The sequence below is a fragment of the Sus scrofa genome, chromosome 1, assembly GCF_054392235.1.
Source record: "Sus scrofa isolate SSC_HxYL_T2T_F1_AM1 chromosome 1, Sscrofa_HxYL_maternal_Yorkshire_Landrace_v2.0, whole genome shotgun sequence".
In the NCBI taxonomy this organism is placed as follows: domain Eukaryota; kingdom Metazoa; phylum Chordata; class Mammalia; order Artiodactyla; family Suidae; genus Sus; species Sus scrofa.
The window spans coordinates 214,330,334-214,347,357 of NC_139383.1; the positions used below are offsets into that span (position 1 = coordinate 214,330,334).

At 36.8% G+C, this 17,024-nt stretch overlaps 1 protein-coding gene across 5 annotated transcripts in view; it reads right to left on the minus strand.

Annotated features, from left to right (window-relative positions):
- DENND4C (DENN domain containing 4C) overlaps nt 1–17,024 on the minus strand; it is a 150,744-nt gene that overhangs the window by 89,020 nt on the left and 44,700 nt on the right. For 4 of the 5 annotated variants that reach the window (XM_084984090.1, XM_084984074.1, XM_084984082.1 and 1 more), the window contains exons 3-6: nt 8,151–8,403; nt 7,053–7,122; nt 4,958–5,127; nt 578–816 (exon numbers count right to left, since the gene is read on the minus strand). In XM_084984090.1, coding sequence (XP_084840216.1) covers nt 578–816; nt 4,958–5,127; nt 7,053–7,122; nt 8,151–8,403 — 732 coding nt within the window. Of the gene's footprint in view, nt 1–577; nt 817–4,957; nt 5,128–7,052; nt 7,123–8,150; nt 8,404–17,024 lie in introns of those variants that run through there. The other variant, XM_084984099.1, reaches the window with a different exon arrangement.

The following is a 17,024-nucleotide window of genomic DNA, read 5'->3' on the forward strand; positions in this document are numbered from 1 at the left end:
TGCACCACAGTAGTAACAATGCCAGATTCTTAACCCACTGAGCTACAAGGAAACTCTAGAAAAGATTTGGGTTTAAAAAGACAGTGGCACCACATATATTTTTCTTGCTTACAAAACATTTCCATAATGAGAATTACAAATCAAAGGGGAAATGTGCAGTTCTATCAAGGCTAAAACCAACACCTTACTTTTAATAACTCACCCTTATAAATTTCTACATCAGTTTAGAGATGTTTTAACTTGGAATGGTCATTTGGATGGCTGGGGTATATGCATATCGACAGCTATTTTCCCCTTGTTATTTGAGAATAAACAGGAAGAACACATACAATATAATGTACATCAGTTTCTTCCTCAGCCAAATTCTCAAAAGATTATTATTTGGTCATCCTCATCACCCACTTCTCAACTTTAAATTCAGAGTCAATGATTCAGGTGAAGAAGGGAGCAAGTAAAAAGTAGGGTGACTGTGACTCCCCTTTCAACTTTGATGCTTAAACTCAGGCAAACAATAAAAAGTAAAAATATAAATACACCCAATTTTTCTACCAGACATCCTTCAAATCATTATACATACTTTTCAATGGGAAGAGGATGTGGTCCAGACACAGAAAGTTTGTAGATAAACATGAGAAATTTTCTAAAAGCTTCAAAGAAAGGCCAGTGTGAGAGTAAACAAATGCATTTGTTTGAATTGATGGATTTAGAGACCATTTTTCTCTCCACAGGTGTCAATAGGCCCAGCTGCATAAGCTGTTTCTCTGTTAGAAGTTCTCGGGAATAAGGTTCATAAAACTGGATGGCAGCTCCATATACCTAGAGAGTAAAAGAATTCCATTATAAATTTAAGTGCTTTAAAAAATTAATTTCTTTTTTCTTAATCCAAAAGAGGTATTTGCTTAGAGTGCATATGACAGATAAATGAAAAAAAAAAATCTCAAACATTGCTGATGGGATATAAAATGGTGCAGCTGGAGTTCCTGTTGTGGCGCAGTGGTTAACAAATCCGACTAGGAACCATGAGGTTGCGGGTTCGATCCCTGCGCTTGCTCAGTGGGTTAACCATGTGGCGTTGCCGTGAGCTGTGCTGCAGGGTGCAGACGCGGCTCGGATCCTGTGTTGCTGTGGCTCTGGCGAAGGCTGGCAGCTGCGGCTCCGATTGGACCCCTAGCCTGGGAACTTCCGTATGCAGCGGGAGCGGCCCAAGAAATGGCAAAAAGACAAAAAAAAAAAAAAATGGTGCAGCTATAGTAGAACACAGTTTGGCAGCTCCTCCAAAAGTTAAACAACTATCATAGGATCCAGCAGTTCTACTCCTAGGTATACACCCAAAAGAACTGAAAGCAGGGACTCAAATAAATACTTGTACACCAGTGTTCACAGCAGCATTATTCACAATAAACAAAAGATAGAAACAACCTAAATGTTCATCAACAGACGAATACATAAATAAAATGTGGTACAGTTATCCCTCAGTATTTGAGCAAACACCAAAAAATATGAATGCTCAGGAAACTTACATAAAATGATGTGTAGTCGGCCCTCCATATTCAGAGGTTTCAAATCCATGGGTATGGTGGGCTAAGTGTATATCCCCTCAACATTCCTTAACAAGGAATGATTTTCTTTCATTTTCCTTTCATTTTTTTTTCTTTTTAGGGCTACACCTGTGGCAAATGGAAGTTCCTGGGCTAGGGGTTGAATCAGAGCTGAAGCTGTTGGCCTATGCCATTGCAACACTAAATCCAAACTGCATTTGCAACATATACTGCAGCCTGTGGCAACACTGGATTCTTAACCCACTGAGCCACCAGGGAACTCACATAAAACTTTTAACTAGTCATTGTGTGTGTGTACATGTGTATAATATATATACGTATATCCATATACATATATATACTTTTCAATATACTTTTCAAAAAATGACTATTCTATCAAATTTCCTGTTTGTTTTTTTTTTTTAGGGCTGCACCTGCAGAAAATATGTGTATATATTTGCGTATGTATACATATCACATTAACCCTTGTCTTTATAAACACTCTCACATACAATTATTTCTAAGTGATCTCAGGGGTGTTTAATGAACAATATGACAAAAGCATCTCAGTGAGGCTTTGTTGTTCTCTACTGGTAAGTAAATTATTAACTCAAGTGTTTGAAGATCTTAAAATATTCATTTTATATTTATTGCTTTCAACAAGAGAAACTACAAATAATTTTTTTTCTTTTTATGGCCACACCCATGGCATAATGGAAGTTCCCAGGCTAGGGGTTAAATTGGAGCTGCAGCTGCTAGCCTACGCCACAGCCACAGCCACGCCAGATATGAGCCATATTTGTGAACTATGCTGCAGCCTCTGGCAACACCACATCCTTAACCCACTGAAGAAGGCCAGGGATCAAACCTGCATCTTCACAGACACTATGTCAGGTTCTTAACCAGCTGAGCCACAATGGGAACTCCTATAAATGATTATTAAGCTAAAGAGTGAGCTTCATTGTAAGTAATCCAATTAATGTAACATTAGCCTACATTCAGTGAGTGTTTTACTATGTTCCAGATACTGTCCTGGACACTTAACCTTCATTGTTGTCTTAAATACACTGGCAGTAGACATGCAAACTGTAGAGTGAAACAGATGTATTTTTGTTTGCTCCAGCAGAGTCTACCTTGGCTAATTATACTTTTCAAAAAAAAAAAAAAAACTATCAAATTTCCTAAGAAAGTTTTCGTTTGTTTGTTTGTTTTTTAGGGCTGCACCTGCAGCATATGGAAGTTCCCAGGCTAGGGATCGAATCAGAGCTGCAGCTGCTGGCACAGCTCATAGCAACACCATATCCTTAACCCCCAAGCGAGGCCAGTGATCAACCTTACATCTTGTGGATACTAGTCAGGTTCTTAACCTGCTTTGTCACAACTAGAACTCCAGTTTTCAATTTTTAAGTTCTTACCAGATCTCTTTATTTCCTAATAGCGTTTTTTTTTCCCACCTCTTTTTATTTTACATTATCATTCTATGTCATTATTACTACTTTATACATGTTTTGAACTTTTGGCTATTACAAATAAAAGTATACAAGTATACATATCTTTTGGAGAACATATACACTCATTTGTCTTGGGATATGCACAGGAGAATAATTGTTTGTCTACAGAGTTCTTTTCCTTGCTGATAATGTAGAAGTTCTTTAAATACTCTGAATACAAGGCCCTTATAGAATATATGTAGTATCACATTACTTTCTCTCAGTCTGGGATCTGCTTTTTCACCTTCTTAATGGTATCTCTGAATAAACAGATGTTCTTAACTCCAGTGAGGTACTATTATTCTTTTTTTTTGGGGGGGGGGTCTTTTTGTCTTTTTAGGGCTGCACCCATGGCATATGGAGGTTCCCAGGCTAGGGGTCTAATCAGAGCTGTAGCTGCTGGCCTACACCAGAGCCACAGCAACACGCGATCTGAGCCGTGTCTGTGACCTACACCACAGCTCACGGCAACACCAGATCCTTAACCCAGTGAGCAAGGCCAGGAATCGAACCTGCAACCTCATGGTCCCTAGTCAGATTCGTCTCCAGTGTGCCACGACGGGCATTCCTCATCTTTTCTTTTATAGCTGGTGCTTTCTGCACAGTTTAAACAATCTTTGCTTACTCTTTTTTTTTTGGCTGTACCCGTGGCATGCAGAAGTTCCCAGGCTTGGGACAGAACTTGAGCCAAAGCAATAACGTCCAGTCCTTAACCACTAGGCCATCAAGGAATTTCCATTCCTTCAATTTTAATATATTATGTGTCTTTTGACCTCATTGTTGTTGAGAAATTAAGTCACTAATGGTTATTTCTTTGAAAGTAAACATTTCTTTTCTTTCTGGTTGTTTTTTGTCTTGGTGTTCCACCATTTTACTATAATATGAAAGAAGTGATTCTTTACTTTCTGGGTTTTTTTCTGCTGAAAGTTCAGAGTATATCTTTAACCTGAAAACTCATATTTTCAACTCTGAAATACTTGCAACCAAACATTCTTTTTTTCTGCTTTTTAGGGCTATACCCGTGGCATATGGAAGTTCCCAGGCTAGGGGTCCAATCAGAGCAGTAGTACGCCACAGCCACAGCAATGCCAGATCTGAGCCAAATCTGCAACCTGCACCACAGCTCATGGTAACGCCAGATTCCTAACCCACTGAGCGAGGCCAGGGATCGAATCCGCATCCTCTTGGATACTAGGTAGATTTGTTTCCGCTTTGCCACAATGGCGGCAACTCAAACATTAGCTCTTAAAATGCTCTCTCTCCCTTTTCTAATCTCTCCTTCTGCGATTAAGTATCTATTGATTCTATCCTCAGTATTTTAAAACTCCTTTTATGATTTATGTCTTTCTGTGCCACATTTGAGGTAACCTATGTTCCATTTCATTAATTCTTCCTTCATGTATGTCTTACATGTTGTTAAAATTTAAAGGACCATAGTTTTCATTTCTACATATTTGATTCTTTTTCCAATGTGTTTATTCATTTTTCAAGCTATCCTATTCTTTCCTTGATATTTTGAGCCTATTATGTTTTGAATCATTTCAATTATATATTCAATTTATAATACTTTTGATACTGTCATTCTATCATTTCAGTTCCTTACGGGTCTAATCCAGCTCTGTACTATGTCTTGTTGCTTCTTCCGATGGTAGCTATGTCTTCTAAGTTTTATGAGAATCTCATCTCAAGACCTGGGTTTTGGAGGGTGTCTCTCCAGAAACTTTATATTTGTTCCTATTGATACTCCAGGGGTATGAGCATACTGATACCAATTTTCATGTTGACATATCGCTTTGGGCATTACAGTACAAATGTAAACCAAAATGTATTGTGTCCAAATAATCCTAACAAATAAAACTTTTCATGTTAATCATTCTATGGGATAAAAACATGGACAAAATAAGTTTAATAAAAGAGGAAAAAATATACCTTTTCAGCAGAAGAGCCTGTTAGGACAAAGGTTGAAAAAACTGGAAGTGGGTATTTGCTTTGAGGATCCCAACATTCAATAGTAGCTCCCATCGGAAGGCAGAAGAGAGGTACAGATTCTGAGAGCGGAAATGACTCATAGTCCTCTTCTGGATATCTAAAAATTAAACCTTGTAGATAAAGGAGATAATAATACATTTTTTAAATAGTTACTGTTCCATAAATTACATGATACACATTAATAGGATATTTTAATGGCAAATTTTACAGAAATATTTGTGTGAAAATTCAGTCAATTTTTTCTTGCCCTATAAGAAATTAAACAATATTCCATTTATTTTTAACCCATGGATGTATAGTTCACTGTAACATTAAAATGTATTAGATATACCTGTTAAAACTCTATTCAATAAGACCATCGATCTTAATGTATTTTCCCTACACACTGCCAACATCTTAGAGAATGCAAGAACCATACAAGAAAATTTACCAACTATTTCAATTAGTCTTCCATTAAAAAAAAAAAAAAAAAACAGGGAAGGGACAAGTGTTATGATATAATGCCAAAGCAATAGAAATTATCACAGCCCCCGAATTCGTCTTTAGAGAGAAGCAGTGTAAAAGGCATGCAACATGAAAAATAAATGAGACAAACTCGTGTGACTAAGTATAGTTTGTGAAATCAACGATGTAGGAGCAGCCCTGCACTTTGAGAAGCATTAACAAAGCCCCTTCTTAATAAAGTAGCTACATGATATCAATTCATTAACCTCTGATGTTTCTAATATACAGACCATCTCTAGGTTAAACACTTGAAAATCAGTAGCAGAATTTTGAGCCCAAAATCAGTCTCTAAACCTCTGTATTCTAAAATATGTGTCCTGTATCAAATGCTTGAATACTTCCACAAAACTTGTTTCTGTAAGTTTTCTTTAAGTGATACTTTCTCCCCCACCAAATAAAATTTAAGGAAATCACATATAATCAACACATTACGGCAATATTAACAGCATTACTTTTTTTTTTTTTTTTTTTTCATTTTTGGCCACCCCAGAGCACATGGAATTCCTGTGCCAGGGATCAGATCTAAGCCGCATGTGCGAAAACTCAGGCTACTTAACCCACTGTGCCAGGCCAGGGATGGAACTTTCATCCAGTGCTCCCAAGACACCACCAATCCTGTTGGGCCACAGCAGGAACTCCAACAGTTTTACATGTTAAAGTGATACTGAAATTTATAACTATTAGTTGCAGCCATTACTGTTCATTATAAATTAAATGGTTTGATTCATTTGTATGAATGTCTTTATGAGGACAATTAAGATTTCTCAGATATGGATTTACCTGACTTCCCTGAAGTGAAACTTTATTCCAGAAATCGTGCATGATAAAAAGTAATTGACACTGCTTCTTTTCACAAAGAAGTATTCCAGTATCTGTTCTATTTACAACTGGAGCGTACCTGTATTTTCAGTTTTATTCCCACCATACCAGTGGGATGAAGAGGTCACACTTAAATCTTTACAGCCCTTGACACTTTACTGTGCAGTAAGAATGTGACGATAGATTTCTCAAACACTTCATGGCAGAAAAGGTTCTCAGGCCCTCCTCTCCTCCATATAGCTGATTCTTTGCAACAAGGGAGAAAGGAAGCAAGTCCACCTTTCATGGCAAGTAATGTGGTTTCAAATCAGACACACAGAGATAAGAGAAGGAAATATAAGAAGTAAAGATGTAGTTTGACACCTTTCTGATTGCCAAAATATAAAAGGTCAGAGAGTAAGCAGTTTTCCATTCAATTGTTAAATCTATTAGTATGGACTAAAAGCTTATCCAAATGCTTGCTTGGGATAAAATTTTCTATTTAACTAACAGTGTATTTTTGTTGGTGAGGGGTACTATTAACATATCTTGTAGTATGTTATATATTTAAGAAAACATACGCCTTTACATGCTCAAGTTATAGCTAATTCAATGTATGAATAGATAAATTCCACAAACTGCATAAAGGAATGTACACTGTCTCTTCTAATCAAAAGTTAATGTACAACAGTTCTGATAGTAATAGATACCTTTTTTTTTTTAATTTACTTACCAGCTTTATATGCTATTGCATTAGAAGCTGGCACAGACTTCTTATAACACAGAAACACACTGGAACCCCACTGTAAAATATAAATCAGGTTTAAAAAGACAAAAGAGTGAAAATAAATTGATTTAGTGGAATGTCTGCTTAAAATTTTGATTATTCAAGGAAGTCTATTTATTTAAAACATATGTTTATCAAACAGACTATAGAGTATAAAATACAGCAAAACATGACACAGACACACACAAAAAAAAAGGAGTAAAAAAACATTGCCACATAAACTAAACTGATGTGAAGTTTAGAATTCTATAATCACCCAGAGGCTGCCTCTATTTGAAAGAGACAGCAAAAAATTGAATGGGTTCTGGAGCCCAAACTAAGGAAGACTGGGATAACTAAGTGCCATGAAGTCAATACCTCCAGAGGTAAACCTGTCTTGACTAATAGCCTTGGGTGCATGGGTCTTCTCTACCTATACCTCATTTAAGCTATTATTAGTTTAAGATATTTTCAAAACAATCCTAACCCGAGTAAACTTTAGCATCATAAAACTATAGATCAAATACGTATGTTACATTTTCTTCTTCATTAGAGTCCTTTTAAAATAAACAGGCAAAACTACAATAATTAAAATAAATAAATAAATAAATGTAAGGGGAGTCTCAACCCAATATCCATGCAATTGTCCTTGAAGACACCACTGAAAGCCAAAAGTTAATAAAACCTCTACATTAGTGTAACATAGGCAGTATAAGTATATGCAAAAAAAAAAAAATATATATATATATATATATATACACACACACATACACATATATATATACCATTCCTGGCTTAGGTATCTATTTTCTGGATAAAATTATTCTAAAATATCTGATAGCTAAGGACTGTTTAAGTTATTATGAGCCATAAAAATTAGAGAGCTAAAAATGAGATAACCATGAAATTATAAACAGAATAAGTAATAAGCCCAATAATAATAAAGGAGTAAAGATAAAGTATTTTTAACTTTCATATGAATTTTTTAAATGAAAATTTTCTTTTTTTTTTTTTTTTGCTTTTAAGTGCTGCACCTGTGATAAAAATGAAACGTTAGAGTCTTACCATTCCACAATTTAAGTTTTTGTCAACTTTGCAGAAAGTATGAGGAGGGCTTTCTCCTTTACTGGTTACAATAACACAGATATCAGTTACAGCCAAGGAATTCTGGGGTCGAATTAGAGGAGCCCTTCGATAAGTGATAAAGATTCTTTGTGAAGTAGTTGAACTATTGTTGACATTGGCACAGCGACCATAAGGTGTGGCTTGGATCACTTCACATCCTGGAATAAGCCTTTCTTTCCCATCATATAAAACTCTGCATGGCAGGGAGAAATAAATAGATAAGTAAACACATTTCAGGTTAATGCTGGTTTTCTCCTTAAGAACAAAAGAAACACATATTTTTTTGGTCTCCCCTATTGTTTCTCAGATCTTGCAAACCAAAACTAAATTACTTTGAGAATTATAAATCCCTTAACTACTATGTTTTAACAGCTACAATACAATTTTAGAAGAATAACTAGGATCAAACAACTTAATTGTGGCGTTCTCTTGTGGTGCAGCAGGTTAAGGATTTGGTGTTGTCACTGAAATGGCTTAGGTCACTGCTATGGCACGGGTTTGATCCCTAGCCCAGGGATCTTCCATACGCTATGGGCGCAGCCAAAAAAAAACCACCTTATTTTTTACTGCGTATTTCAAGAAACATATGAAACAGAAAAGAGGCAACACCACAAACATCCTCAGGTCAATTCTTAGAAGCTTTATCAAGTACTTAAAAGTTTTCACAAAATTTACCTTCGTAATCCCTGTCAAAAATTTACCTTTAAAAATTCTTTGACTAAAACAACAAACACTGTTTAAAGAAATTAGCAGTGGAGTTCCCATCGTGGCTCAGCAGTTGACGCATCAGACTAGCATCCAGGAGGACACAGGTTCGATCCCTGGCCTTGCTCAGTGGGGTAAGGATCCGGCATTGCTGTGAGCTGTCGTGTAAGTCGCAGACGTGGCTCGGTTCCTGTGTTGCTGTGGTTCAGTATGCGCTGGCAGCTACAGTTCCAGTTTGATCCTTAGCCTGGGAACCTCCATATGCTGCAGGTATGGCCCTAAAAAGCAAAAAAAAAAAAATTAAAGGTGAGCTAATAAATAAAAAGTTACCTTATGAGTAATGGATAAAAAGAGTTAATATTAAGATGTCAATATTCTCCAAACAGATGTACGCAACACAACTACTATCTAAAACCTAGCTACCTCTTTTTGTACAAACAGGCAGCATGATCCTAAAGTTCACATGGAAATGCAAGGGACCCAGTACAGGCCAAATCAATCTGGAAAAAAAGAACAGAGGTGGAAGACTCTCTCTCTCTCTCTCTCACATACACACACACATATACTCACTTCAACTTACTACAAATTTAGTCATCAGTAGAGAGTGGTACTAGTATAAGGCTAAACACGCAGATCAATGGAATAGCATGGACAATCTGGAATTAAACCCATACACTCACAGTCCTTGATTTCAACAAGAGTGGCAAGATAAATCCATGGTAAAATAACAGTCATTTCAACTAATGGTGCTGGGACAACTGGATATTCAAATGCAAAAGAACAAAGTAGGACCCACTCCTTACACTACACTCTGGAAAACCAAAAAATAGGTCGAACACTTAAATGTAAGAGTTAAACACATAAAAATCTCAGGGAAAAGCATAGAAATAAATCTTTGTAACCTGGTGTTAGACTAAGCCTTCTTATATATGACACCAAAAGCACAAGTGGCAAAAGAAAAACAGATAAAAAGGACTTCATTAAAATTAAAAACTGGAGGACCTCCTGTCGTGGCTCAGTGGTTAACGAATCCGACTAGGAACCATAAGTTTGCAGGTTCGATCCCTGGCCTTGCTCAGTGGGTTAAGGATCTGGCCCTGCTGTGAGCTGTGGTGGAGGTTGCAGATGCAGCTCAGACCCCACGTTGCTGTGGCTCTGGCGTAAGCCGGTGGCTACAGCTCCAATTAGACCCCTAGCCTGGGAATCTCCATATGCCACGGGAGTGGCCCAAGAAATGTCAAAAAGACAAAAAAAATAAAAAAATAAAAACTGGAGTTCCCATCACGGCTTAGTGGTTAACGAACCCGAATGGGAACCATGAGGTTGTGGATTCGATCCCTGGCCTTGTTCAGTGGGTTAAGGATCCGGCGTTACCGTGAGTTATGGTGTAGGTCGTAGACACGGCTCAGATCCTGTGTTGCTGTGGCTCTGGTGTAGGCCGACGGCTATAGTTCCTATTGAACCCCTAGCCTGGGAACCTCCATATGCCGCAGGAGCGGCCTAAGAAAATGGCAAAAAGACAAAAAAAAAAAAAAAAAAAAAAAGTCAAGAACTCTTCCGAGTTGATACAAAAAAAAAAAAAAACCCCACTTTTTTTACAGTTGCACCTGTGGCACATGGAAGTTCCCAGGCTAGGGGTCCAATTGGAGCTGCAGCTGCCTGCCTATGCCACATTCACAGCAACACCAGATTCAAGCCACATCTGTGATCTACACTGCAGCTTGCAGGAATGCCGGGTCCTTAATCCACTGAGCAAGGCAAGGGATAGAACCCACATTCCACAGAGACAACGCTGAGTCCTTAACCAGGTGAGCCACAACAGGAACTCCAAATAACACAATGTAAAAACTAGCACAGGATTAGTAAAGGATATATGGGAATTCTCTGTACTATTTTTATAATTTTTGTGTAGAAGTAAATTATTTTAAATTAAAAAAAAATTTTAATGGACAAAAAAACCTAAAGAGATATTTGTCCAAGGAAGATATACGAATGGCCTAAAGCACATAAAAAGATGTTCAACATACTACTAGCCATTAGGGAACTGCAAAACAAACCACAATGAATGTGAAGGTACAAATCACATTCATGGGGATGGCTAGAACGAAAAAAGGTTATAATAAGAGTTGGGGAGGTGTAGAAAAAGTGGAATCCCCATACATTGCTGGTGGAAATTAACAGCTTTGGAAAACAGTTTGACAGTTCCTCAGAAGGATAAACAGAGTCTTCATGTGACCCAGCAATTCTACTCCAGGCATATACCCAAGAGAAATGAAAACGTACATCCACACAAACACTGGTACATAAATGTTCATACGAGCGTTATCCATAAGAGCCAAAAAGTAATGACAATCCAATGTCCATCAACTAATGAATGGATACACAGAATGTAATATAGCCATGTAACAGAATACCGTGGATAAATAAAAAGAAAGAATTGATATATAGTACAACATGGATGAAACTTGCAAACATATTATGTGAAAAGAACCAGACAAAAAAGATCACATACAGTATGATTCCATTTACACTAATGTCCAGAACAGGCATATCTATAGAAACAGAAAGTAAATTAGTGGTTGCTTAGGGATAGGGAATAGGAAAGGATACTTAAGAATGACTACTAAGAACATGAGGTTTCCTTTTAGGGTGATGAAAATGTTCTAAACTGGACTCTGGCTACACAACTCTGTGAATATACTAAAGACCATTTATTTAAATGTACATTTCAGATGAGCAAAGTGTATGATATATGAATTATAGTTCAATGAAGCTGTTAAAGCCCAACTAAATATTAAAAAAGAGTATAAAGTCTTTATATTTAAATCAAAATAGTACTAGCAAATGAGTCAACAGAAGGAACAAATGAACACAAAAGAAATCTCATATATAATAAAAGTAGTATGTCAATACAGAGGGAAAAGTGGACTTTTTAACTTAACAAGCAATGCCTGAATAAGCTAATTGCTACCTGGGGGAAAAAACAATAAGACTCTTATCTATACTACACACTATACACTAGAAAGGTCTCCCAGTGGATCACAGATATAAATGCAATGATAAAACCATACTAGTACTTAAATTAAAAAAAAAAAACAGTGGAAAAAGCATAACTATGACTCAAAATCTAGAGGCAATCAAAGAAGAAAGAAAATAAATTTCATAAAATAACCTTCACATAACAAAAAATATATAATAATCCAAGTTAAAAGACAAATTATAAAGTGAGAGAGATGGGGGAGGGGACAAAACTGGTAAAGGGGATTAAGAAGTACAAACTACTTCTGAGAAGTTACAAAGTTGCAATGTACAGCACAGAGAATATAATCAATATTTTATAATAACTATATGGAGTATAATCCATAATAATACTCAATCATACATTTTACACCTTAAAGTAACATAATATTGTAAGTTGACTATACTTCAATTAAAAAAAAAGACAGATTATAAACTTAACAAAAATATTTGGTGCGTGATTTTACAAAAATCTCATCTTAATATATAGAAATCTCCTTAAAAAAAAAAAAAATCAAGAAAAAGACCAAAAACCTTTTTAAAAAAAAAAATTTAACAGGAGCTCCCACTATGGCATAACAGGATTGCTGGGAAGCAGGTGGAATCCCCAGCCTGGCACAGCAAGTTATGGATCCTGCATTGCCACAGCGGTGGCTTGGTTGCAACTGCAGCTCAAAATCTGATCTCTGGCCCAGGAACTCCATATGCTGCAGGGCAGACAGAAAAAAAAAAAAAAAAAAAAAGACATTAAAAAACAGTTAATGTCAAAACACATTAACAATTCACAAAAGAAAAAACATGAAGAAATACTTAACCTCATTAAAATGACTGAAATACCATTTCTCTGTGAGACTGACAAAAAATTCAAAAATCTGAACACACTTTTTTCATGTGACTGAGAGGAAAGAATCCTTTATAGACAGTGATGATGGGAGTATAAAAGGATACAATCACAATGGAGGGAAATGTGGTAACATTCAAAAAACTATGCACATATCTATCTTAACCTAGCAATTCCTTTCTAGGATCTATTTGAAAATATACCTCCGTAAATTTGCGACAGCATATGCACAACATTATCCACCAAAGCATTCTTGTAATAGCACAATATTGCAAAGAATCCAAATGTCCACCAATAGAGGTTTGGCTGAGGGCCTGGTGGCCTAGTGGGTAAGGATTTGGCGTTATCAATGCTGTGGCATGGGTATCACCTCTGGCCCAGGAACTTATGCTTGCCTCGGGCATCGCTTAAAAAAAAAAACAGAGGGAGTTCCCATCGTGGCGCAGTGGTTAACGAATCCGACTAGGAACCATGAGATTGTGGGTTCCATCCCTGCCCTTGCTCAGTGGGTTAACGATCCGGCATTGCCATGAGCTGTGGTGTAGGTTGCAGACGCGGCTTGGATCCCGCGTTGCTGTGGCTCTGGCGTAGGCCGGTGGCTACAGCTCCGATTCAACCCCTAGCCTGGGAACCTCCATGTGCCGTGGGAGCGGCCCAAGAAATAGCAACAACAACAACAAAAAAGACAAAAGACCAAAAAAAAAAAAAAAAAAAAAAAACAAAAAAACAGAGGTTTTGCTGAATAAAGCATAGTACATCCACACAAATTAAGTACTACAAAACTTTATATTTTAAAAAATAAGAAATATCCCCACTTTCAGATACGGAGTGATTCCCAGGATATACTGTTAAGTGAAAAAACAAAGTCTAATATCATGTACACAGTATCTACATTTTGTTTAAGAGGAACAAATAAAACTACATACATATGTGATTTTTTGGTTTTTGTTTTTTTGGGTTTTTTGGGGTTTTTTTTTTTTTTTTTTTTTTTTGCTTTTTAGGGCTGCACCCTTGGCATATGGAGGTTCCCAGGCTAGGGGTCTAATCGGAGCTACAACTGACAGCCTATACTACAGCCACAGCAACACAGAATCCGAGCCACATCTGCAACCTACACCACAACTCATGACAATGCCAGATCCTTAACCCACTGATCAAGGTCAAGGATGGAACCTGCAACCTCATGGTTCCTACTCAGATTCGTTTCTGCTGTGTCACTATAGGAACTCCCACATGTGTTTATTTTTATAAAAATATACAATGAAAGAAATCAGAAATCAAACAAAAGAGGAAGGCAGAAAGTACAGAGAAAGGAGTAGAAGAAACAGAAACTGAAGCAATACTTCTCTAAATGTACCTTCTTACATGTTTTGAACTGTGACAATATATTCTGTATTAAAGGAAAAGATTTTGGAGGTCCTGTCATGGCTCAGAGGAAACAAATCTGACTAGCATCCATGAGGACACAGGTTCGACCCCTGGCATAGCTCAGTGGGTTAAGGATCTGGCATTGCCGTGCATGAGCTGTGGCGTAGGTCACAGACGCGGCTCAGATCTGGCGTTTCTGTGGCTATAGTGTAGGCCAGTGGCTACAGCTCTGATTCAACCCCTAGCCTGGGAACTTCCACATGCCACGGGTGTGGCCTTAAAAAGAAAAAAAAAAAAAGGAAATGATTTTAAAACAAATGAAACACAAAAGGGACCAGATGAAACTAACTGCACAACAAAGAGAAAAAACTATTTCACATAAATTTTTAACATAGTACTCTCCAAATGCTCAATGGGTTTTATTCAAGGGCCAACAAACTCAGTAAATAGGATTACTATTGGTAGTAATACTGATATTGTAACTTGAGATAACTTTATATAAAGCAATAAGTAACATTTATGATTTAGAAAGCAAGATTTTGAACATAAAAGAAACAAGACACAATCCGAAATGAGTTCATAAGTTTTGTAATATTAAAGTTCGATGCTGAAGTATGAGTATGAAGTCATGATTTATATATCTATATACATTTATATATTAGAAAATAGATATCTCAGGAACAATGAATATGTATAACTCCAGATTTTGACTGACATAGCAGTGTGGCGTAGGTCACAGATGTGGCTTGGACCCTGCATTGCTATGGCTATGGTGTAGGCCAGCAGCTGTAGCTCCAACCCCTACCTAGCCTGGGAACTTCCATATGCTGAGGGTGCGGCCCTAAAAAGTAAAAACAAAAACAAAAACCAATGTTAAAATTTGCCTCCCTTAAAAGAATGAGACAGGAGTTCCCTGGCGGCTCAATGGGTTAAGGACCCTGCATTGTCACTCCATGGCTTGGGCTGCTGCTGTGATGTTGGTTTGAACCATGGCCTGGGAACTTCAGCGTGCTGCAGGCACAGCCATAGAAAGAAAAAAAATCAAACTAAATCCTGGCAGCCTGATTCGAAGTAACAATAACAGTAAAATTCATTTTTTAAAAAAGAGTATTAGAAAAGCCTCATTTTATATCCCCCATACAAGATCTATTTCAGGCAATCATCAATGGATGCTAAAAGAGTAAGCAAACTGTGGGATGGAAATCCTATGAAATTAGATTGTGATGATCACTGTACAACTACAAATGTAATAAATTCACTGAGTAATAAAAAAAATTTTAAAAATAAGAGTAAGCAAAAAGGTGCTAGAGAACAAGATATTTATCAACAATGCCCACAGCTCCACAAATTACTTAAATAGCAGAAAAAATTAAAATGCCTTTATAATAGATATCCAGCAATTACCACCTTGAATAAGTGACTGAACTTAGCATCATTAATTTTGGGACAATCTCTCTCTACATGCTTTCCTAATGTTAGCACTACGTATTACGTATTCCTGCCAAAAATATTTAATGTAAGTTTAATCAAGACTTGAAACCTAACATCCAGTTTATAGGAAATACTGACAATAAAGTAACAAGTTAAATGACATAATGAGCAAATAATCAGATAAATCTAGAATATATGGCATTCTATAAGACGAGTGACCCGGACTTTTCAAAAATACTGACAATAAAGCAACAAGTTAGGAGTTCCCATCGTGACACAGTGGTTAAAGAATCCGACTAGGAACCATGAGATTGTGGGTTTGGTCCCTGCCCTTGCTCAGTGGGTTAAGGATCTGGCGTTGCCGTGAGCTGTGGTGTAGGTTGCAAACGCAGCTCGGATCCTGCATTGCTGTGGCTCTGGCGTAGGCTGGTGGCTACAGCTCTGATTCGACTCCTAGCCTGGGAACCTCCATATGCCACGGGAGCAGCCCAAGAAATAGCACAAAAAATAAAAATAAAAAAAAATAAAGCAACAAGTTAAATGACATAATGAGCAAATAATCAGATAATTATAGAATATATGGCATTCTATAAGATGAGTGGCCCGGACTCTTCAAAAAGTCTATATATTACAGAAAAATGTTGGAGAATGTTCTAAATAAACAGACTAAAGAGGCATAATAACTAAATGCAACAGGTGAGTTATGCCAAGATCCTGGATTTTCTTTTAAGCTATAAATAGCATTCTTGGGACAAGTGCAAATATTTGGTTAGGAAATGGATATTGAAAAATATGAAGGAATTATTAGTTTTCTACATACTATGGTTATATAGGAGTATGCCTTGAGGGATATGTGATAAAGTACTCATGGGAGATTTGTTACGATAGCTTCAGCCTCCTTCCAACTAGTTTAACAAAAATACTGAAAAAAGTGAATTTGTTGAATCAAGGTGGAAAGTATATTGTTCATCATACTACAGCTTACCATGTAGGAGGAAAGCATACTGATGTTTATTATAATATTCTGTTGACTTCTCTGTATGTTTGAAATTTTTCAAATAACAAAAGTACTGTAAAAATTCATTTGAAAGTCAATCTGGTAAGTGAAGAAAGCTAAGAACTTTGTATAATAGTCTGTGATTCTTTATCTCAATAAACACATCTGACACACACAATAATATAGTGACCTGTTAAAACTATACCTTATAGAGTATTTGACATTGGGAAGGAATATCCTATCTTTATATATTTTATAAATATATATACATACACATTTTTTTTTCTTTTTTTCTTGTTTTGCTTTTTAGGGCTGTACCTGTGGCATATAGAAGTTCCCAAGATGGGGGTCAAATCAGAGCTGCAGATGCCAGCCTACACCACAGACATGATCCAAGCAACGCATGATCCAAGCCTTATCTGTGACCTACACCACAACTCACAGCAACGCCACA